At 40.6% G+C, this 23487-nt stretch overlaps 1 protein-coding gene and 1 pseudogene across 1 annotated transcript in view; one reads left to right on the top strand and one right to left on the bottom strand.

The window, feature by feature from the left end:
• The window catches only part of LOC139711858 (leucine-rich repeat-containing protein 61-like), a 111487-nt gene extending 95661 nt beyond the window's left edge, over positions 1-15826 (bottom strand). Inside the window, exon 1 of the mRNA XM_071623710.1 lies at positions 15679-15826. Coding sequence (XP_071479811.1) covers positions 15679-15733 — 55 coding nt within the window. The 5' untranslated portion in view covers positions 15734-15826. The remainder of the gene's footprint in view (positions 1-15678) is intronic.
• Positions 7007-16119, top strand: LOC139711860 (uncharacterized; annotated as a pseudogene).
• Positions 16120-23487: the final 7368 nt, after the last annotated feature.

The following is a 23487-nucleotide window of genomic DNA, read 5'->3' as shown; positions in this document are numbered from 1 at the left end:
CAAGCTTTCCACACAACACACACCCATACGATAACCACATACCAATCCACAGACGATCTTGATACAATCGCAAACTATATAAATTTACAAATTCAAACATCTACAATTAATAAGAAACACATTCTTGATATTGGATTTCCTTGGCGAAAAACATCTTCTTACCCATAAAGGTGAGTAATTCCCTCACACACAATATCAAGTTATCAGTATTGATTGAAATATGATGGGTAGTCCCACATGTGCAAATTAATGTCTTTATTTTATGCCTTTTTTATGCCTACTGATATAACGAGATATCGGCTATAACGAGGAAAATGACTCGGTCCCGACCATCTCGTTATATCGAGTTTCCACTGTACTCTGGAAATCAGGGAAAAATGTAAAGTTCATTGGCAAAAAAATCAATGAATATCTTGGAAAATTGAACTCCTGGTTCAACGAACGGGGCTGCAGATTATCCGACAGAAAGACAACCCCAGTAATTTTCACAAATTCCATTAAACTTGAAAAACCGGAGATAAGAATAAATGAAAATGTAGTGAAATATCAACAAAGTCAGAAATTTTTAGGTCTCACTTATGATCAAAAATTAACATGGAATACATACATAAATGATGTTGTTGACCGTTGTAAACCCAAAATAAATATCTTAAAGAGTCTGGCGGCAAATACATGGGGTAATTTTTCTAAAACCCTTCTTATGGTGTACAGAGCACTGATCAGGTCTCTTCTCGACTATGGATGTGAAGCTTATGAGTCCGCCTCAGAAAGCTAAAAAAAACCCACTGGATTCCATCCAATATCAGGCTCTTCGAGTATGTGCTGGTGCAGCTCCCGCCACATCTCTAGAATCCCTTCAAGTAGAAATGGGAGAACTCCCCTTATGCATCAGAAGAAAGATGCTGACTACAAAATACCATGCGTCTTTGACGAGAATCGCAAATCATCCGGTATCACAAAGCACAAAAAACTGCTGGCAATACGAGTATATGAAAGAGAAAAAAATCACGTAAACCTTTCGGACTTAGAATTCAAAGCGCAAATATCGCAACAAAACTCAAACCTCTCACTCCCCCAGAAATCCCCTTCTGGCACTTAAGCGAAATCAAAATCTCCTTAGAGCTAAATGAGTGGCTCAATAAAGACGACAACCCCTTAATTAAAAAACAATGGAGCCTAGAACTGATCAATTCCAAATGGAAACATCAACTTCACATATTTACTGATGGATCCAAATTGCCAAATGAAGGCAATTCAGCTGCCACCTTCTACGTGCCATCACTTCATTATTCCCAATGCAAAAGATAACGTGATCACACATCAACATATCGAGCAGAACTATCTGCAATCATCCTCGCCCTAAACTGGCTTGAGCAATTAGACCTCCACACAGGAGCTGTCATATTCAGCGATTCGCTGAGCTCACTTAAAGCCATCAAATTACAACCGTACGACAACTTCATCACTGAAATCAGGACAATTGTCACTCGTCTAGAATATAAAGGCACGAACATCTCACTCGAATGGATTCCGTCACACTGTGGAATTCACGGCAATGAAGCCGCTGATTCCCGAGCTAAAGAAGCCTTGACGAAACCTATCGAAATCTACAACGACCTTAGTTTTTCAGAGATAAAGTCAGTCCACAGCTAAACATTTTGAATAGAATGCCCGAAATATACAATAGAAAGAGCCATGTTAATGGCAGAAACCAGCACAAACCGTGACTCTGATATTATTAAACTTTTAACGTCTCAAAATCGAAATATTCAAAATTCCATAATCACATTTGTGTACAGGACAAATCGTTTGAGTCAAGGATAAGTTTGACGAACCTTAAAGATTATAATGTATGGTTGGGGCACCACCTTCCCATCGGTACCCTGCGTATCATGGCTGTTTGCGTATAGAACGAACGAAGGTACGCGTGGGATTAAGTGTCATTAGCTATAAAGACAATAAAAACGAAGAAACGAAAATCAAACTCAAACAAACCAAGCTAAAAATTACACATCCGCTCAGTAACGACGCGTGGCTGTGAAATTCACGTGTATTACCTATGGCCTGTGAAATTCACGTGTATTACCTATGCTGTGAAATTCACGTGTATTACTATGGAGGGGAGGGGGTGCCGATCGCAAGGTTCCCTTTTTAGCAGCGCGAAGAAAACGGAACGCACATACTAAAATTGCGCTATTTTAAAACGGAGATTCATCATCAACGAGACGGTCACAACATTCAAAACTGCAGTGTTTATGGCATATTTGAGGTAAGAATTAGGCGGATTTGTGTTGATATTTTTAGAATAAACAAGCTACAGATCCTTAGAGTGATGATAGGTGGTACTCCCAACCCTACGTAGTATTTCCATAATGAAGTGTAAAGTAGAAATATTTATTTTGTCAAATTTGTAAAACAGTGAATTATTGATATTATGTGAATGTGTATTTGTATGATTTCAGATGTATACATGAGTAGGTATGTGTGTGTATTATAGGCATTTATATACAACATGCATATTATATCATATGCCGCAGTATGTTAAGTACATTGTATTACTGTACATTAGTATTTGGAAGATTAGTATAGATGTTTTATTATACATTAGAATTTGTTGAAGGTATAGGCCTACCACCAGTGCACCTATCTTCATCATTTGCACCCTTGATTCTGCCCACAAATGTTTGCTACATACATATAAAAAAAGATAAATAAAATGAATATATTTGGATTTGGATTATATCGGAAAATTGTTCTCCACACGCTCAGGCATGACGGTCGCCACCATCTTTCTCGAGTTACCTAGGGCACCGGGCGCACGCCTGAGAAGCATGCGAAACGCACTTCGCCGGGTTGGTAGGACAGAACTGATGAGGGTGGCAACGTGGCCGTTTTGACTAAGCGAGGACAACAATAACATTTTTATAATTCTGCATAAAATAAAAATATGGTTGGAAATAAAACAAACATGTATATAATGATAGAATTTGAATTTGTTGAGAAATATTGATAATTAATTTATAGGGAAATACAGATATTATATAGTCTGGCGAAAAAAAATATGACTGATTGCCATTAAACCTAAAACAACAACAACAACAACAACTACATTGGCATTATGTCTTGAATGTCACCATGCCCATACACCCATGATGGGAGCTTGGGAGGTGAGGTTTGCACCTCCCTGATGTCATCACGGGTGCCTAACCGTAATAACCAAAGGTAGAACGCGACCGTCTATGTATGTGGCCATGAAAGGAGCAACATTCATCGGCAACAACGCGTGATTAAACAGGCACGCACCTGATTATTAAAAACTCATAAGGGGCCAACCGGAACAGACAGAACAGACAGAAAGTATTCAAGGTGATGTCTTTGAATTGCAATGGATTGAAAGGAAATGTGAAGAATTCAAACTTCAATGCAGCCATTGCTCATCACAACCCAGACATCATCATCGGATGTGAATCCAAGCTGGATTCAGATATTCCTACGTACTCTGTATTCCCTGACCAGTACCATGTCTTCCGTAAGGACCGAACTCGTCATGGAGGAGGTGTATTCACTGCAGTAAGGAATACACTGACAGTCAGTGAGCATATCGTGCCTGGAACTAAAAATGAATGCGAACTGCTATGGTGTACAATAGAAACAATTCACAGTAAACCAATCTTCCTAGGGTCATACTACTGTCCTCCAAACAACCGTCAAGCAAGTGTATCCAGTCTTGAGGAGTCACTAAATTCATTGATGGGGAACCGAAGAAACCATCGAAATGTTATCCTTGCTGGTGACTTCAACCATCCGGATATCAACTGGAATAGTCAGTCAACTACCAGCTCCAGTGCACCCACCCACCAAAAGCTTTTGGACATACTACTACAAAATTCCTTGGTACAGAAGGTCCGAGAAGTAACCCGTCCTTCATCTGGGAATATCCTCGACCTGATCTGCACATCAAATCCAGGATTGATTGAAAAAGTTGGTGTCCACCCAGGAATATCCGATCATAACCTGCTGACTTTTGAAATCAACACTAAACTCAAACACCAACCCAAACCAGTGAGAAAGATACATCTTTTCAACAAGGCTGACGTCGATCAACTTAGGAAAGCCGCCGATGACTTTTCTGCTGATTTCCTCAAATGTGATCCAGAAAAACGATCTGTAGAGGCAAATTGGAGGATGATCTCTAATTTTCTGACCAGATGTTTGGATGAACTTCTTCCTTCAAAACTGAGCAAGGGAAGGAGACACCTTCCATGGATTACTCGAGATATTAAGCGGCAGATGAGAAAACGAGATCGCCTTTTCAAGAAAGCACGTCGTCAAGCCACCACATCTGCTTGGGACACATACAAATGCTTTCGAAATCGAGTTGCTAAAGTTGTACACAAGGCCCATGATACATACATCAGCAGTATCATAGGACCAAACATTACTGAAAACCCCAAAACATTCTGGTCATACATCAAGAGCTGTCGTTCAGAACAAATTGGCATACCATCCCTACGTTCTGCTACAAATTTATGTGCAACAGCTCCTGACAAGGCAGAAGCACTAAATGCCTACTTCCAGTCTGTGTTCACCCAAGAAGATACACAATGCTTACCGTCCAAGGGAGAGTCTCCTTTTCCATCTATAGGCCATTTGCATATCGACAGGAGAGGAGTTGAAAAACAGCTGCAGCAGTTGAACCCAACCAAAGCCAGTGGTCCGGATGAATTACCACCCAAGCTCCTCAAACTGATAGCTAGTGAGATAGCTCCTGCACTCTCATTCCTGTTCCAACAAAGTTACAACACTGGACAGATCCCTTCACAATGGAAAACAGCACTTATCTCTCCAATACACAAGTCTGGGGACAAAAGTGAGCTGCCAAATTACCGGCCCATATCACTTACCTGCATCTCCTGCAAGGTTATGGAGCACATCATCCTTAGTCATGTCTCCAAACACCTGGCTTCAAACAGGATCCTCACTGATGCTCAACATGGCTTCAGACAGGGTCTCTCAACAACTACGCAACTGTCACTGGCAGTGGATGACTGGTCCTCAGCTCTCCAACATCGGAGCCAAGTTGATGCTGTATTCCTTGACTTCCAGAAGGCCTTTGACAGGGTGCCACATCAACGCCTTCAGATCAAGCTCCAGTTCTATGGTATCTCTGGAGACACGCTCAACTGGATCATGTCTTTTCTCGCAGACAGACAGCAGGCCGTGGTTGTCGATGGAACTCAGTCTTCCTGGAGGAATGTGTCATCTGGAGTGCCACAAGGCTCTGTTATTGGTCCCACCCTCTTTCTCATCTTCATAAATGATATCACTGATCAAGTCCAGTCCAAAATCCGTCTATTTGCAGATGACTGTGTTGTATACAGAGACATTGCAACAGAGTTAGATCACCAAATCCTGCAGCATGATCTCACCCAGCTGTCTACCTGGTCATCTGTCTGGCAAATGAGCTTCAATGTAAAGAAATGCGGTGTTCTGTCGATCACTCGCAAACGTTCCCCAAGCATCTTCAACTACAGTCTACACAACGATGTAATACCAAGGCCCACTGAGTACAAATACCTAGGAGTTACGGTTACACCAGATCTGAGATGGAATACGCACTGTCAGAATACCAGACGCAAAGCAAGCCGTACTCTCGGTCTTATCCGGCGAACACTGTCACCATGTTCTATGGAGGTCAAGACCAGAGCTTATGCTGCGTTAATCCGCCCACAACTGGAATACGCAGCTGAAGCATGGAATCCACACACTGTTACAGCCATAAATGCACTTGAACTAGTCCAGAAAGCAGCGGCCCGTTTCGTGCATGGGGACTATAGAAGAACAACATCTTCCTCAGCCCTAGTTTCTGCCCTAGGCTGGCACACCCTTCATAACCGTCGACTTCTAGCACAGTGTGTCCTATTCCATAAAATTCATTATCAACTGGTTTGCATCCCACACCCACAAGTCATCACACCTGCAACTTATATTGGAAGACATGACCACAAACTCAAGTACACAGTACCCACAGCAACCATCGACCCCTACAAGTTTTCACTATTTCCAAGAGCAACAAGACTGTGGAACAGTTTGCCAGGCGCAGCTGTTCAACTCACCAACCCAACAGAATTCAGAGAGGCTGCACTCCAACATATCATCATAATGCAGCCTTCTTCTGGTTCCAGTGTCCTGTAAGGAGCCAACCTTATTTTTACTTGCACGGTGTTTCGCGGAGCGAAGCGGTTTTGATTCTGGTTAGGAAAATTTGCGTCATTGGTAATTTGAAGACACCATAGACGACATGCGCAGTGAGTGAAAGTTGTCATTTGTCACGTTTCGCGCAGTTTCTAATTGTGCCATTCAGTTAGTTAGCAGCTGACCGTTCCAACGTGAAGACTGGTCGCGTCATGGGATGCGAATGCTGACTCGTCCGTTTCTGCAGAAGACTCATGCAAGTCAAGTTTAGTCCCGCTACAGGAGTAAGTAAATACCGGAAAATGTGAAATGAACATTAAAAACTGAAAGAAAGCAAATAAGTATATGCTTGAGCGAACCTATGAACTCATTTGAACTCAGTTACAGTGTTGAATTTGTTGCATGCGTACTGGTGAGTTGCAACGTGGTACGTACATGGTTATATAGGTATTGCACGTGAACAGTAGTGCATGTTCATGTAATGCACGTTCATGTCAAGGCATGTAATGCCGGGAATTTATGAACTATGTGTAATGTCATTTCATCAACCTGATGTGGTGGTTGTGTGAAGATACAGTTGTGACAGAAATTGACATTAAGACAGATTTAGAGAGTTATATAAATGTCGATAATGGTTTAAAGAGACAAAGCTGTTGGTGAATAGAGTTGATAGTGGGAAAAGGTCACATGTTAATAGGTTCTTTGTGTATGATTTATCGACATGCATCAGTGTGGGTGTTTGTATTGCAAGACAAATTGCAAGGTAATTATAGAACTGTGTTAAATGACAGCAGTTTGTACAGTGTTTGTAGCGCCTAAAGTGGAATCTCAAGTGTAAGAATCTACTCAGTGGTGTACTGTAAGGTTTAATTTGCATTTCTTGAGTAGAATCCATGGTATGGAGGTAACAATGTTGAGTGTACAATAGTGCTAAGCGAATACAGAAATGCAGGTTGTAGATTTGTTTTAAGGTGTTACATTGAGTATATTCAGCATCATTTACCGGGCTCAAAGTGAGATTATGAGTGTCTACAGTACAATCAGAGTGTAGATGCAAGTGATGTTTGACAGAAGAATAAGTACAGGTAGTTTGACTTATACGTAATGTAAGTTATGTTTCATATCCGTATGATTTGTGACTGCAAGTGTATGAAGCAAAGTCACTGAGAGTTAAAGGGTTAACACGTGTTGTATTTGTACAAAATTATATGTTTGTGCAGAAGTACTAATTAGACAGGATATGCACAATACAACTAAGTACAGCGCAAGAGTGCCAAATAAAGTGCTCAGATTAATCTGCATATGTACAAAGTAAATGAGCACAATGAGCCAGTGTATTATATATTATACAAAGCTGTTCTTTCAGTAAGACAGAAAGAATCTGTAATTTTGGCATGCAAGTGTTGTAGCAAATTCCTACATACATCTAGCATACATCTAGCATACAAGTGTCGTAGTAAATTCCAAGCATTCAATGTGCATGTTCAATTGATACTCCCCACAATGTATGTATGTAACAGAAACATGATGGTTTATTAGTTGCTTTTCAATATGTGACAGGTATAAATCCAGGTGAAGTGTACATGTACAATACACGTACAATATACTATGAAGGTAATAAGAGACAGTGACAATAAGAAAAGTCTTTGAGTCTATATGCATGTCAGGCAATGTAAAGATTTAATCATATACAAGTGTATAATGTACAAGACGTGCATGAATAATGTACATGTGATTCAGAAGTCCAAGTTCAGTGTACAAGGCATGCCTGAGTATTACATGTGATTCACATGTCCAAGTTACTGCATGTGTATTAGCAACAAGACGCTAATAGTTTCTTTGTTTTACGGTTTTGATCTATTCACAGATCGAATAAACAAGCTTCACGGCTTAACTATCTCAATCCACGGCTGGGCTAAACTCGGGTTCCATTCTTCAACTATTCATCAAATTCGATTCCTTGCTGACCTGGAATAGGAGACAGAGGGAACACTGCATGCAGTCATGAGTGCAGAACAGAAAGAGAAGGACCTCAAGATCAAGAGGAGGACTGCTAAGGCAAAGCTGACCCGATTGTTGAACGCCTTGCAGAAATTGCTGGACAGCAACAGGAATCTTGACGAGGTCACCGAGTCCTTACAGAATCTGGAGTTAGCATATAAGGACTTAGAGGAGAAACATGAAGCCTACTGTGAGATCATCGAGGATGACGAGCAGTTCCTTAAAGAGGGCACTTGGTTGGAAGAGTGTCAGTCAAGCTTCATGGATATGCAGATAAAGGTCAAGGATTGCATCAAAGCAAAAGTAAGTGAGGCATCTGAGAGAGCTGAGACACCACCGGCTGTAAATGTTAGCAGCAATGTCGCCTCACCTGAAAGGCCAGATGAATCTGACAGTCCACAAGTAGAGTCTGCATTCAGAGTACAGGTAGAGCGGCCCAAACTGCCACGTTTCGGCGGAGACGTGAGAGTGTACTCTACGTTCAAATCGGACTTTCACCATTTGATTGACCGATACAGTAAACGGGACGCGATGGCCATCCTTCGTACAGCATTACACGGAAAGCCTTTGGAGCTAATCAGAGGGATAGGAAATGACTATGATGAAGCATGGGCATTGCTGGACTCCATATACGGCGATCCGAGGCTTGTGGCAGATGTAATCGTAGATGAAATGGAGCGGTTCCCCCCACTGAAAGAGGGAGATGATGCAAGATTCTGCGATCTTGTGCACATTGTGATGAGAAGTTACAACACACTGAAGGAAGTGGGGAGAACGGAAGATATGGATAACAGCCACATGCTGGCACTGGTGGAAAGAAAGATGACCAGCAATGATCGCAAGGTTTGGTTCCGCTACCTACAGAGGGATAGACAGGAGGCTACCTTTGAGGCACTGCGAACCTGGATGAGTGGGGAAATGAAGATGAGATTAAGAGCATCGGCCCCTCTTCGAGATGCACGGTCTTCCACTCAACAGAAAGACAAACGATCCAGTGCTTCAGTTAGTCACATCGCTGAAGAGGATAAGTCAGGTAAACAGGCAGACTACAAATGCTGGATTTGTAAATCATCTGATCACTGGGTTGACCAGTGTAAGGAGCTCCTGTCAAAGAGTCAGCCTGAAAGGTTCCAAATGATGAAAGACAATCATGCATGCTACAGTTGCTTGAAGAGAGCAGGAAGGGATCACAACATGAAAACTTGTAAGCGACGGAAGAGGTGCACAGAGAAATTGAACGGAGAACAGTGCACATCTTTTCATCATCCTCTGCTGCACAAAGAAACAGCTCGTGAGATAGTGGCAAGTGTTTCAGGTAAAACAGCCCTTCTGCCTGTTGTGACAGTTACTATGATGGGTTTCAAGGACCAGAGCTACTCAGCAAACTGTCTACTGGATTCTGGTGCACAAATTAGCCTTGTCAGACGATCAGTTGCAGAGAACCTAGGGTTGAAGGGAAAGCCGATATCCATCAACATCACGAAAGTTGGCTGTGTCACTGAAGAGGTCCAGACAAAGATCTACAGACTAAGACTTCGATCTCTCGATGACAACAGAGTGTACAGAGTGTCGGCTGTCGGACTGGATTCCATCAATGATGATATAGTACAAGTCCAGACAGATGGCTTGTGCAAGACGTTCAACCTGGGACAGAACTGTCTACATCGTAGCAGCGGATCGATTGACGTCCTGGTTGGAATTGATCATGCTAAACTGCACACAGGAGAAACCAGGCAGAAAGGAAATTTGGTTGCCAGACATACCCCCCTGGGATGGGTGGTATTTGGAGCTGACCCGGATCATCAGGCTGCCAAAAACACAGTTTTGAATGTGATGGTTACAGATGCTGTGGACTTGAAAGATTTCTGGACAACAGAGTCGATGGGAGTTTGTCATGGTCCCAGCCAGTACCAACAGGACGGACTGAGTAGACAGGAAATGGATGAGAGTAAGCTTATCAGTGACTCCTGTCAGAAGGTCGGCAAGCAGTGGCTCGTTCCCTATCCATGGCAAAAGGAGCCGGATCTTCTACCGGATAACAAGGCTCAGGCTGAGAGAATGCTTTATGCTACTGAGAGGAAACTGGCAAAAAATCCCAACCATGCAGACGCATATGACAGACAGATCCAGGAGATGGTTGAAATGAAATTTGCCAGAAAGCTGTCAAAGGATGAAGTGCGATTGTATGAAGGCCCAGTGCACTACATTGCGCATCATGCGGTCGTTCGACCGGAAAAGCAGAGTACCCCCATCCGAATCGTATTCAACTCATCTGCTTCCTACCAGGGACACTCGCTTAACGACTATTGGATGAAGGGTCCAGATCTGCTGAATAGACTGTTTGGTGTACTGATGCGATTCAGGGAACACGAGGTGGCACTCTGCGCAGACATATCCAAGATGTACCACAGAGTGATGATACCTGAAAGGGACCAGCACGTCCACCGCTTTCTGTGGAGGAATTTGAATCAGGATAAGCAGCCAGATGTCTATATCATGAGAGTTGTCACTTTCGGTGATAAGCCATCCCCAGCTATGGCACAGACGGCATTGCGGAAGACAGCTGAGGAAGGCGCTAAGATGTATCCGAAAGCTGCATCAACCATCATGCATGATACTTACATGGATGACATCTGTGCATCGGTGCCGACAGTGACAGAGGCAGAGGAGCTGAGCAGAAGTATCGACAAAGTACTGGCTGATGGAGGGTTCAAAGTAAAGGGATGGAGATCAAACAAGGAGTTCTCCAGAGGACATGATGGGAATGCCGAAAAGCCCAGACTACTGAAGACGATCACTGACGAGAAAGTCCTGGGTGTGGTATGGGAAAATGACTCAGACACATTCTCATACAAAGTCAAACTGAATGAGGATGCAATTCAAGCAATCAAGATGACAAAGAGGAGCATCCTTAGCCAAGTTGCACGTATCTTCGATCCCATTGGATTTGCAACCCCCATAGTGATACGAGCAAAGATCGGACTGCAGAGGCTGTGGGAGGAAGGCTTGAACTGGGATGATGAACTACCCGAGGAGAGTCAGACAGAATGGAGAAAGCTGTTCCGAGAAATGGAAAAGCTGACAAATGTCAGATTTCAGAGATGTTTGACCCCAACTAATGCCAGAGGCAAGCCTACTCTTTGCATTTTTTGTGATGCATCCATGGAGGCATTCGGAGCATGTGCGTATCTCAGATGGGAGGTAGACGAGGCGAGGTACGAGGTGCGGTTTGTGACAGCAAAGTCTAGGGTGGCACCGCTGAAACAGTTGACTATCCCAAGGCTTGAACTGCAAGCAGCGGTACTTGCAAGCAGGTTGTACACCACAATCAGAACTGAGATGTCATTGGACCTGGCAGATGTTATCTTCATGACTGACAGCATGATAACACTATCTTGGGTAAAGAGTAAGGCCAGGAGTTACAAGATGTTTGTCGCTGTCCGAGTTGGTGAAATCCAGACTGCTACTGACCCGAGTAAGTGGCGTCATATCCCCGGAGAATTGAACGTAGCAGATGATCTGTCGAGAGGGCTAGATGCAGATCAACTGACTGCCAGATGGCAACACGGACCTGACTTCCTTCGTGAGCCTATGTCAGATTGGCCTGAAGAAGGCAAGGCAGAGGAAAAGATGCCTGAAATGGAGAAGGAAATGAGAAAAGAACAGTCAGTTCTAAACATCACCCAACTACCAGATGAGGATGTCATAGACTGTGCCAAATTCTCCAGCTGGAGAAAATTGATTCGGGTGACATCATATGTGCTGAGGTTCCTGAGAAAGCTGAAGGCAAAGTGCAAAAGAGAAATTGACGAGAGTGAGAAAGACACAGATTGCACTTTGACACCTGATGACCTGCAGAAGGGAGAAAATTTCCTGATCGAGAAAGCCCAGCAGTCATTAAAGGCCAGAGTCGACAAGGGAGAATTAAAGACCCTCAGCCCATACACAGACGAAACAGGCATAATCAGGGTAGGGGGAAGAGTAGACAAGGCTGAAATGTCATTTGAAATGAAGCATCCAGTGCTACTTCCATATGAGCATTGGATATCTACCCTGATTACACGGCATTTCCACGAGAGTGGTCACAATGGAGTGGCAGTAACGACTGCTAAGGCTCGACGCAGATACTGGATATTGAAAGGGCATAATTTGGCAAAAACAGTAAAGTTCAGATGTACAGTTTGCCGAGCATTCGACCACAAGACTGAGACCCAGGAAATGGCAGACCTGCCTACCGAGAGGCTATCTCCACATACGCCGCCATTTCACTACACGGCATGTGACTATTTCGGTCCTTTCCAAGTGAGGGTAGGACGAAACAAGACTGCAAAAAACTAAGGCGTCCTGTTCACATGCTTAAACTCAAGGGCCGTCCACCTTGAGCTTGCAAACAGACTGTTCCACGATGGAATTCCTGCAAGTGCTTCGACGATTCTTCGCTATAAGGGGCCAGCCAGGGAAAATCCCAAGCGATAATGGAACTCAGTTCATTGGTGCACAGCGTGAACTACGAGACATGGTAAGAGGCTGGTCTAAAGAGGAGCTACGAGAATTCTGTGCTGAGAAAGGCACGGAATGGACATTCACGACACCCGCTGCCCCCCATCAGAATGGCAGTGCAGAGTCCCTGGTTAAAAGCTGCAAGTATGCTCTGAAGAGGGCAATTGGGGAGCAGATCTTGACACCGTTTGAGCTGTATACGTGCCTGCTGGAGGTCGCCAACCTTGTGAATCAGCGACCGATTGGCAGGATTCCGACTGATCCCGATGACGGCAACTACCTATGTCCCAATGATATGCTGTTGGGGCGTGCATCTAGCGACGTCGCTCAAGGGCCGTTCCGGGAAACGAGAAATCCGAGGCATCGTGTCGAATTCATTCAGCGAATTGTCGACACATTCTGGCATCGCTGGACGAGAGACGTTCTTCCGTTGTTAGCACCGCGACAGAAATGGCACGTCGATCGCCGCAACGTACGTGTCGACGACGTCGCGATGATGGCTGACGCGAACGCGGTTCGAGGGAAATGGACCATCGCCCGCGTTATCCAAGTCTACCCGGGACCGGATGGTAAGGTGCGCAATGTGAAGGTGAAAACGCCAACTGCTGAGTATCGACGTCCAGTTACAAAAATCGCGGTGATCTACCCAGCTGAGGGATACGACGAGTGATTTGTTTGTGATAAATTCAGTGTTAAAGCGATCATGAGGAGAGATTTCCTCATTGGGTGGGGAGGATGTTTCGCGGAGCGAAGCGGTTTTGATTCTGGTTAGGAAAATTTGCGTCATTGGTAATTTGAAGACACCATAGACGACATGCGCAGTGAGTGAAAGTTGTCATTTGTCACGTTTCGCGCAGTTTCTAATTGTGCCATTCAGTTAGTTAGCAGCTGACCGTTCCAACGTGAAGACTGGTCGCGTCATGGGATGCGAATGCTGACTCGTCCGTTTCTGCAGAAGACTCATGCAAGTCAAGTTTAGTCCCGCTACAGGAGTAAGTAAATACCGGAAAATGTGAAATGAACATTAAAAACTGAAAGAAAGCAAATAAGTATATGCTTGAGCGAACCTATGAACTCATTTGAACTCAGTTACAGTGTTGAATTTGTTGCATGCGTACTGGTGAGTTGCAACGTGGTACGTACATGGTTATATAGGTATTGCACGTGAACAGTAGTGCATGTTCATGTAATGCACGTTCATGTCAAGGCATGTAATGCCGGGAATTTATGAACTATGTGTAATGTCATTTCATCAACCTGATGTGGTGGTTGTGTGAAGATACAGTTGTGACAGAAATTGACATTAAGACAGATTTAGAGAGTTATATAAATGTCGATAATGGTTTAAAGAGACAAAGCTGTTGGTGAATAGAGTTGATAGTGGGAAAAGGTCACATGTTAATAGGTTCTTTGTGTATGATTTATCGACATGCATCAGTGTGGGTGTTTGTATTGCAAGACAAATTGCAAGGTAATTATAGAACTGTGTTAAATGACAGCAGTTCGTACAGTGTTTGTAGCGCCTAAAGTGGAATCTCAAGTGTAAGAATCTACTCAGTGGTGTACTGTAAGGTTTAATTTGCATTTCTTGAGTAGAATCCATGGTATGGAGGTAACAATGTTGAGTGTACAATAGTGCTAAGCGAATACAGAAATGCAGGTTGTAGATTTGTTTTAAGGTGTTACATTGAGTATATTCAGCATCATTTACCGGGCTCAAAGTGAGATTATGAGTGTCTACAGTACAATCAGAGTGTAGATGCAAGTGATGTTTGACAGAAGAATAAGTACAGGTAGTTTGACTTATACGTAATGTAAGTTATGTTTCATATCCGTATGATTTGTGACTGCAAGTGTATGAAGCAAAGTCACTGAGAGTTAAAGGGTTAACACGTGTTGTATTTGTACAAAATTATATGTTTGTGCAGAAGTACTAATTAGACAGGATATGCACAATACAACTAAGTACAGCGCAAGAGTGCCAAATAAAGTGCTCAGATTAATCTGCATATGTACAAAGTAAATGAGCACAATGAGCCAGTGTATTATATATTACAAAGCTGTTCTTTCAGTAAGACAGAAAGAATCTGTAATTTTGGCATGCAAGTGTTGTAGCAAATTCCTACATACATCTAGCATACATCTAGCATACAAGTGTCGTAGTAAATTCCAAGCATTCAATGTGCATGTTCAATTGATACTCCCCACAATGTATGTATGTAACAGAAACATGATGGTTTATTAGTTGCTTTTCAATATGTGACAGGTATAAATCCAGGTGAAGTGTACATGTACAATACACGTACAATATACTATGAAGGTAATAAGAGACAGTGACAATAAGAAAAGTCTTTGAGTCTATATGCATGTCAGGCAATGTAAAGATTTAATCATATACAAGTGTATAATGTACAAGACGTGCATGAATAATGTACATGTGATTCAGAAGTCCAAGTTCAGTGTACAAGGCATGCCTGAGTATTACATGTGATTCACATGTCCAAGTTACTGCATGTGTATTAGCAACAAGACGCTAATAGTTTCTTTGTTTTACGGTTTTGATCTATTCACAGATCGAATAAACAAGCTTCACGGCTTAACTATCTCAATCCACGGCTGGGCTAAACTCGTGTTCCATTCTTCAACTATTCACACGGGTTCAACCACTTTTATTGTAAATATGTGGGTTATGATTATGCCATGGCACCTCTGCACCCTTGTTGACACACAGCAGGGATTGTTCATCCCGGTATAGCTTCAACGGAGCTGCAGTTTTGGGATTATTTCAACAAGTAACAAGTAACAAGTAACAAGTAACAAGTAACAAGTAACCCTGCGCCCAGGGCGCTTCTGATCCTGTATTGTTGGCGTACCGGTACTGCTTAGCGTTCGGCGCAATTCGGTCGGGCTGGTCGCAGTTAAAAAGGGGCCTAGATCTAGTTGATGACATATTGTGTTCCTGCACTTTGTAATTCTACTCACCACTTTCCTCTTCCCTAATTCTGTCGCCAGATCCGTCTCTACTACTTTCAGCCATTGTTCTTCTCTCTGATTCTCTCTCTGAACATAATTTTACTCTCTAACGTTGAATAGAACTCCTAACTCTAGTTTTATAGTGACCCGGTGTACCCGTCCGTAACGTCTCACGTAGTCTGGCTTCCAGACCCTCTGCCCATACTATTTCGCTATCCATGATATTGACGCCCTCAACGTCGAAAACTAGTATAGTTTAAGTTGATTTTCTCGCGCAGCCTTCGGCAAAGGCGGCGACTTCGTCGCCGCGGAGTCCAGTTGGCAAAGGGTCTGGAAACCAGACTACGTCTCACGATTTTAGAGCGGCGTCTGCTCGCGCGCGCTGTTGAGAGTGTACGCCATACGATCTATGGAACCCGGAGCCAGTCAACACAAGATAATAGTAGGCCAGCCAAGACGATTTTTTTTTTTACTTTGGACGGCAAAATTTGTTAATGCTAAGTTTTCCAGCTGAAAGTCTTGCAAAAATACTCAAGTTTAGCGTACGGCCGGATGTCAAGCGCGTTTTTGCCGAAAAATGCCTTTTTAGCACAAAATTTGAAAGAATGTAAAAAATCACGATTTTTATTTTTTTACCGAAATAAGTAATGGTTGATAAGTACCTTTCAAACTAGAAATGTGTTATCTTCCATTTCAAGTTCAGAACCTGACTAATATGCATTTGAATGTAGCATTTTTACACGCACATATATGGCGCAATGAAACATAAAAACTTGATTTACTCAAAATTGTACTTTGTAAAATCTACCAATATTTCAAAGTTTTTTTAAACTACCAAAATTAATCTATTCAAAAGTTTTTATTTTTCCGAAATATAATATATATTCTGATATCTTATGCAGCAAAGAAATTACAAGATAAGGCGAAAGATAACTCGTTTTATGTTATCCTAAATGGGACGATGTATTTTTACCGGACGCGCATTTTGAATGAAAAATCGAATGTATAGCGTAAGCCCATATATATTGTACATGGTATAGTGCGTGTAGGTATTTATCGTACATAATTGGCGAAGTCAATGGACAGGTTGGATAGCTGACTGCAAAACCCTTTGTGGCACCTTGATATGACTGAAATGTGCTTCTTCCCCCCCCCCCAAAAAAAAAAATAAATAAATAAAATAAAATAAAATAAAATAAAAATGAAAATAAAGTCAGTAGTGTTGTTACCATGGCAACTGATCATCATTAGGTCACTCCCTGAAAATTTCAAATATTCATAATTGTAAAACGTACGAAAGTGTTGAAACATTTTGTGTGTGTGTGAAAAATGTATCAATCTAACTAATCTATGTTTAACAATGAAGCCTAAGAGTTATATATAAATTGTTTACTATGTTCGGAAATGGTTGTCATGGAAACCGTGATAACAAATCACGTGTTACTGGGAAAAATTACGATACTAAATCTCCCATCCTGCATACTCACCCCTTCCCCCGAGAATGCTTTGGAATTCATAATGCTATATAGTTTGCATTCTCAGGCCCTGAAACGGAGCCCTGCAAAGGATAGGCACGAAATCACTTTTACTTTTGTAATGTTCTAAGGCGAGGTGTTTGCATTTTATTTTGATTTATTCTCCCGCAGAAGACTTATACTAAATGTTTCTTTTATGATGGTTGATTGTTTACATGAACGTAGTTTGGAACGCACACTTAGTCGGCGACATAAAAATGTTATTAAGTATCCCGGATTTGTGTGAAAAAGTAAGGCAAATATCACCCTCAAAAGAGAAAACAAGAAGCGAAAAGGAAGTAGAAGTGAAATACGTACAATGCAATAACAGCCTCATTTCCCCTTCCCATCATTAAGTCGGTTATATCATCGAGTCTATATTGCAGATTATATTAATCCTTGGCCAAGTTCTATGTCCTTGGAGCAGACATGTAACAACTTGTTTGTTTGCAATTCGATTTTTTTTTTCTATATTATTACAAATTTGTGAAAAAAATCATTTCAGTTATCACCAACACTCTAAATTCCCAGTCAACCAACAAAACGTACTACACAATGTGCACACGCCCGCAACCACCGTCTCAAACAGCGTTCACGAATGAAATACAGTAAACAGTAAACGAGGCAATTTCTCTTTTTTTAAAGCAATGATTTGCCATTAGCGTACATTTACTAGAATAGCAGCACTTGACATATATGTTGCTGGTTACCAAAATGCTGATTAGAATACCATACACAGTAAGAACATGCTTGAATCCTGCAAAATACTCTCTCAAAAAAATCGAGTGAAAATTTTCACTCTAAAAAGAGTGAATACAAAAAAGAGTGAATTTCGAGTGAAATTGGAGTGAATTTTGAGTGAAAATGCTCATTTTCACTCATTTTGGAGTGACGTCAGGGATCACTCCAAAATCTTCGAGTGATCCCTGACGTCACCCCAAAATGAGTGAAAATGAGCATTTTCACTCAAAATTCACTTCAATTTCACTCGAAATTCACTCTTTTTTGTATTCACTCTTTTTAGAGTGAAAATTTTCACTCGATTTTTTAAGAGAGTATATATAATTATTTCTCTTCAACAGTATTTCGTTTTTAAAGGTAAAGAACCTCAGTCTCCATTTGTGGACATCTAAAAACAAACAAAAAAATCCATCTGAAAGCAATCTTCTTAAATGATTAAAAGCATTAGAAAAGAATGAGTCCTCAGTGAAAATGTCTTTCATGAACAAATCTCTGTGACATACATCCAAAGAGTTTGAAAAACAATACAAATTGCGCTGACTACATTAACTGCATTGATAGCCTCAATTTTTTTTTAATGTGACATATACTATAATGTGTCCAGCATCACAAACGTTACACCAGTTAGAAAAACAAAATGTTCTCTTTAAGCAATATTTCAATATCTCTATCTTTTTAACAATTTGTGGTTACATATCCTAGCTAATTATGACTGTACGCTGTTGCATTGAACTTTCGTCAATGTACAACTAAATTAGAATGGTGACTGCCAAATTTTAAAAAATCTACTTTTAGTCTGATATTATTTTTGTGTTCTGCAGACCAGTGTAATAAGATATCTGTACTGAATACTCGTCTCTCAATGAAGAAAAAAAAAATTACCTCTCCAAAATGCATGGTACCGGTATTTCCTTCTAATACTTTCCCTTATTCCAAGTACCAGAATACATTGCTGGGGCCCTGAATAGCTAACATATTATTACAGTATTACCAACATCATGACAATTATGGCACATGTGAAAGAAACCTGGCAAAACATACATCTTGACCAGTACATTTTCTTTTCACTACTTCTTGTACTTGGCGTTTGGATTGAAACATTTTACTTATGTTCGTTCCTTTAAGCTACATACTATTCTTTTATATCTTAAACTAGAAAAGAAAAAAACATGCTCTATGCTATTTCCCTTCAGATTCACCAACTGTTACTTTGTGAAATTTTCTCTTTTTAAGCACTTCAACGTGCAGTTTTCTTTTTTTTTTCTAACATGTCACATATTTTCCTCCATCTGATGAAGAAAGGCAAAGTTCACTTCCCTTTTGTTGCCCCCCCCCCCCCCATAAAAACAAAAGACATTCCAATCTGACAGGATTAAAATGTTGGCGTTTGGGCTTCAAAGGAAATAACAGGATCAATTTCCATGAACTACTAGTATGCGGCTTGTAACTGTGAGTCTCAAAGGCATGGTATAGTTTTGGTTGAGATGGAGATTCAGACTTTAACTTTTTGCAAGCAAATAAAAACTTATGAAATATGAAAGAGCATCAAATTCTTAGAGTAATTTGAAGTTTGTTTGATTAAAGTTCTTGGTTTTGAAACGGCCGAGAAATTTTTTTAAAAAGTGACACAGAATGATAACAAGGAAAAGTAGAAATTACGCGGTGCGTAATATATGTCCCCGCCGGAAGTAGCATTTAGTAGCAAAACGTACAATATAGGTAAAAAGATGAAGGTCAAAGGTCAAAGAAGTCAAAGGTCAAAATTCTATGTAGAAGTTTTGAAGCCCTCACCTAGTGCCATCACATAAAGCAAATGGAATCGAAATCGGGTTAGAAATGGCAAAGGAGTAGCATTTTGTAGCCAATGTACAATATAGGTAAAAAAATCAAGGTCAAAGGTCAAAGAAGTCAAAGGTCAAAATTCTGTGTAGAAGTTTTGAAGCCCTCACCTAGTGCCATCACATAAAGCAAACGGAATTGAAATCGGGTTAGAAATGGCGAAGGAGTAGCATTTGGTAGCAAAATGTACAATACAGGTCAAAAATCAAGGTCAAAGGTCAAAGAAGTCAAAGGTCAAAATTCTGTGTAGAAGTTTTGAAGCCCTCACCTGGTGCCATCACTTAAAGCAAACGGAATTGAAATCGGGTTACAAATGGCGAAGGAGTAGCATTTTGTAGCAAAATGTACAATATAGGTCAAAAATCAAGGTCAAAGGTCAAAGAAGTCAAAGGTCAAAATTCTGTGTAGAAGTTTTGAAGCCCTCACCTAGTGCCATCACATTAAGCAAACGGAATCAAAATCGGGTTAGAAATGGCGAAGGAGTAGCATTTTGTAGGCAATGTACAATATAGGTCAAAAGTCAAGGTCAAGGGTCAAAGAAGTCAAAGGTCAAAATTCTGTGTAGAAGTTTTGAAGCCCTCACCTAGTGCCATCATATAAAGCAAACGGAATTGAAATCGGGTTAGAAATGGCGAAGGAGTAGCATTTTGAAGCAAAATGTACAATATAGGTCAAAAGTCAAGGTCAAGGGTCAAAGAAGTCAAAGGTCAAAATTCTGTGTAGAAGTTTTGAAGCCCTCACCTAGTGCCATCATATAAAGCAAACGGAATTGAAATCGGGTTAGAAATGGCGAAGGAGTAGCATTTTGAAGCAAAATGTACAATATAGGTCAAAGGTCAAGGTCAAAGGTCACAACTGAAATTCTGTATAGAAGTTTCAAAGCTCCCATGTAGTGCTATCATATAAAGCAAACAGAATCAAAATCGGGTTAGAAATGGCGAAGGAGTAGCATTTTGAACATTTTGATCACACACGGACGCACACACGGACGGACACACGGACGGACACACGGACGGACACACACACGTACGGAGCCCGTTTCATAGTCCCCTGCTCGAACTCGTTCGGCGGGGACAATAATTAGAAGTGGGTGCCACCTTCATGACCTTTATTAGGACCTCTTTGTTTTTGTACATCTCAGCCTTTTCAAAACCAATTTTTAACAAATAAATTTGGAATTTTTCTTGGTATTGTTTACTCTTTAATATTTCATAACAGGGTTCTCATTATTTTACAAAATCTCCATCTCAGCCCCCATCTCAACCAAAAGTAGACCATCCCTCATCCCTTTAATGCTGCCATCAAAATTGGAAGTAGATCTACATCAAATCATATTGTAAATGCTCTTTGCCAAGTAGTGTTGTGTACATTTTGATATCAGGCCTTGTTTTACTTCATCACTAAGGAAAAAAAAAAAGAAAAAAAAGATTAGAAGAGAAGCATTTAATCTGGATTAGTAGAAATTTCTAATATATACACATGTCTTTTATATATTCAACTTCTATAATAGTCCTGAAAGCACATTGTGATTATATTTGAGAAGTTTAGATGGATGCATTCCACATGTAAGTTCAGGTTCTGATGACATCCTTCATACGGAATCTGGATGCGGACCGGATAGCCTGGCAGGGTTGTTTCTGGAGAGAGACAGAGAGAGAGAGAGAGAGAAAGAATGGTGTATCTGTCTTTACTTGATGAGGAAAGTGACATGGGCATTTTAATCTTTGGTGAAGACACAGTGACATATAGGCTAATAAAGACATACGGTTACTTGATTTCCTCTATATGTAGTGTTTCCTTGAAACTGTAAAGTATATTATTTTATACAATAGATCCTAATTGTAGCAATTTAACCGTGAGTACACGATGAAATATAAAATGTAGGAAACTTTCATGATCCAAATATCCAATTCTTTCCATTAAGCTTTTTATTCCATTCAGAAGAATTTCAAGCTAGTGCTTGCCTGATACTGCAACTGGATACATTCAACACTTTCGTGCATATAATGTCCCCGTGACCTTTCACATCAATACCCTCATAACTAATCAAAGTCAAATTGCTTAGAGGTTATGGTAACTTTGCCATCCGAAGGTAAATATAATGTCATGGTAGCAATGCTCTACAGTCGATAAAAATCAGGGTTTCCCTGTAATTTACAATCAGCAGCAAAATCACAACAATAACTAAAATGCTACTTGTACAAGGCTCAGCAGGTAATCATCTCTTCTGTATAAAACCAAAGTTGAAGATGATCTGCTGAGTAAATGTTAAGTTATTGCAAGATGAGAATAGGACAGATGTGCATGTGAATGGATGACTGCAACAACATAAAAACTCCTGCAACCATCTTTGACAGAGGCTAAAAAAAAAAAAAAAAAAAATCAGCGTTAATTCATGTAAATCTTCGTTGTTGGAGTGATTGACTACATGCATATGCAGTACTGCATTCATTTAGCAAAACATGCCTTAATTTTCTGCCCAATGAACGATCGACAGTCAAAAATTTGGTCAAGATGTCAAAGGCTTGACAAAATATTCCAACATATTTGGGGTTTACATTTTACATCTATTATTGCTTACCTCCCATATTTCCTTTCGAAATAGAGTACAGGATGCACAGATTAGAAGTTGGTAGTCAGGACATCTGTCTCTTTCTTTTCTTTTTTTCTCTCTCTCTTGTCCGTAGTTGGCTGTGGTTTGCAGGGTCCATTTTGTCCACTTTGTGCTAATTCTGGTCGAAAATACAATTAACAAAAACTTAAATAAGTTATCATTTTTATGAGTGAAACAGGATAATCATACTGCAACATAACCAAACACATTCATCATGAATTAGAATTAATCATCACGATCTCATGAATCCCTTAGTATGAGATTTTGGATCTTCAGGTCACTGTCAACATTAATTTGTCTTACATGTAATACATTAATCATGTCATTGTTATTATCATCTTTGATGCTCTAAAGCCATATCTTACTGAAAATGAATTATGTAGGATGGAAGTCATCTTGACACCCGTAATTCCTGTACACAAATATTTGATTGTATCATGCTCTCATTTGTATGTGGATTAGGATATGATTTCCTTGCATAAATCGGTTTGTATTCATGAGATGATATTCCTAATTTCAAGTCGTTGACACTTACTTCTGAGCTGGAAAGGGCATTCACATCGCAGTCAAGACATCTTTTTATCTCCCCCTCACTCTAGTGAATGTGATCTCAAACTCAGCATGTCCATATGTTGCTGACACCTTGGTAAAAATATAAGAACAATACATCACAGCATATCACCCTTACGTCATACTTAACGCAACATAATAACAATGGAAAGTTAATTGATCTGTGACTACAGACGTATTTTCATCTGTGCACACATTAAACACTTGTGCCAACTGACATGGTTGAGAAATATTTCATTACATAAAATATCTTACTTGATTACATTTATGTTTGATTTTTATATGATCTCATCTTCAGTATATAGAATACCGTTCTTTCATATGATCCTCTACAATAGAACATGCAATGAATTTACAAGAAAACAAGAATACACATTTGATCATAGATTTGCTCCCCTTCTTATATGGAGATACACGTGTATAAGATTATTCTCCTCTCTTTGTTTGCAAAGTACTTGTACACTGCATTGTAATGCAACTGTCAAAGTGAAAACATGCTTGTTACAATTTATTCAAATGGAATAGGAATATTTGATACTC

Source organism: Diadema antillarum, unplaced genomic scaffold, assembly GCF_040938485.1.
Source record: "Diadema antillarum isolate AM-2024a unplaced genomic scaffold, OU_Dant_1.0 seq00001715_RagTag, whole genome shotgun sequence".
NCBI lineage: Eukaryota > Metazoa > Echinodermata > Echinoidea > Diadematoida > Diadematidae > Diadema > Diadema antillarum.
This window is presented reverse-complemented; position numbering and strand designations above follow the sequence as displayed.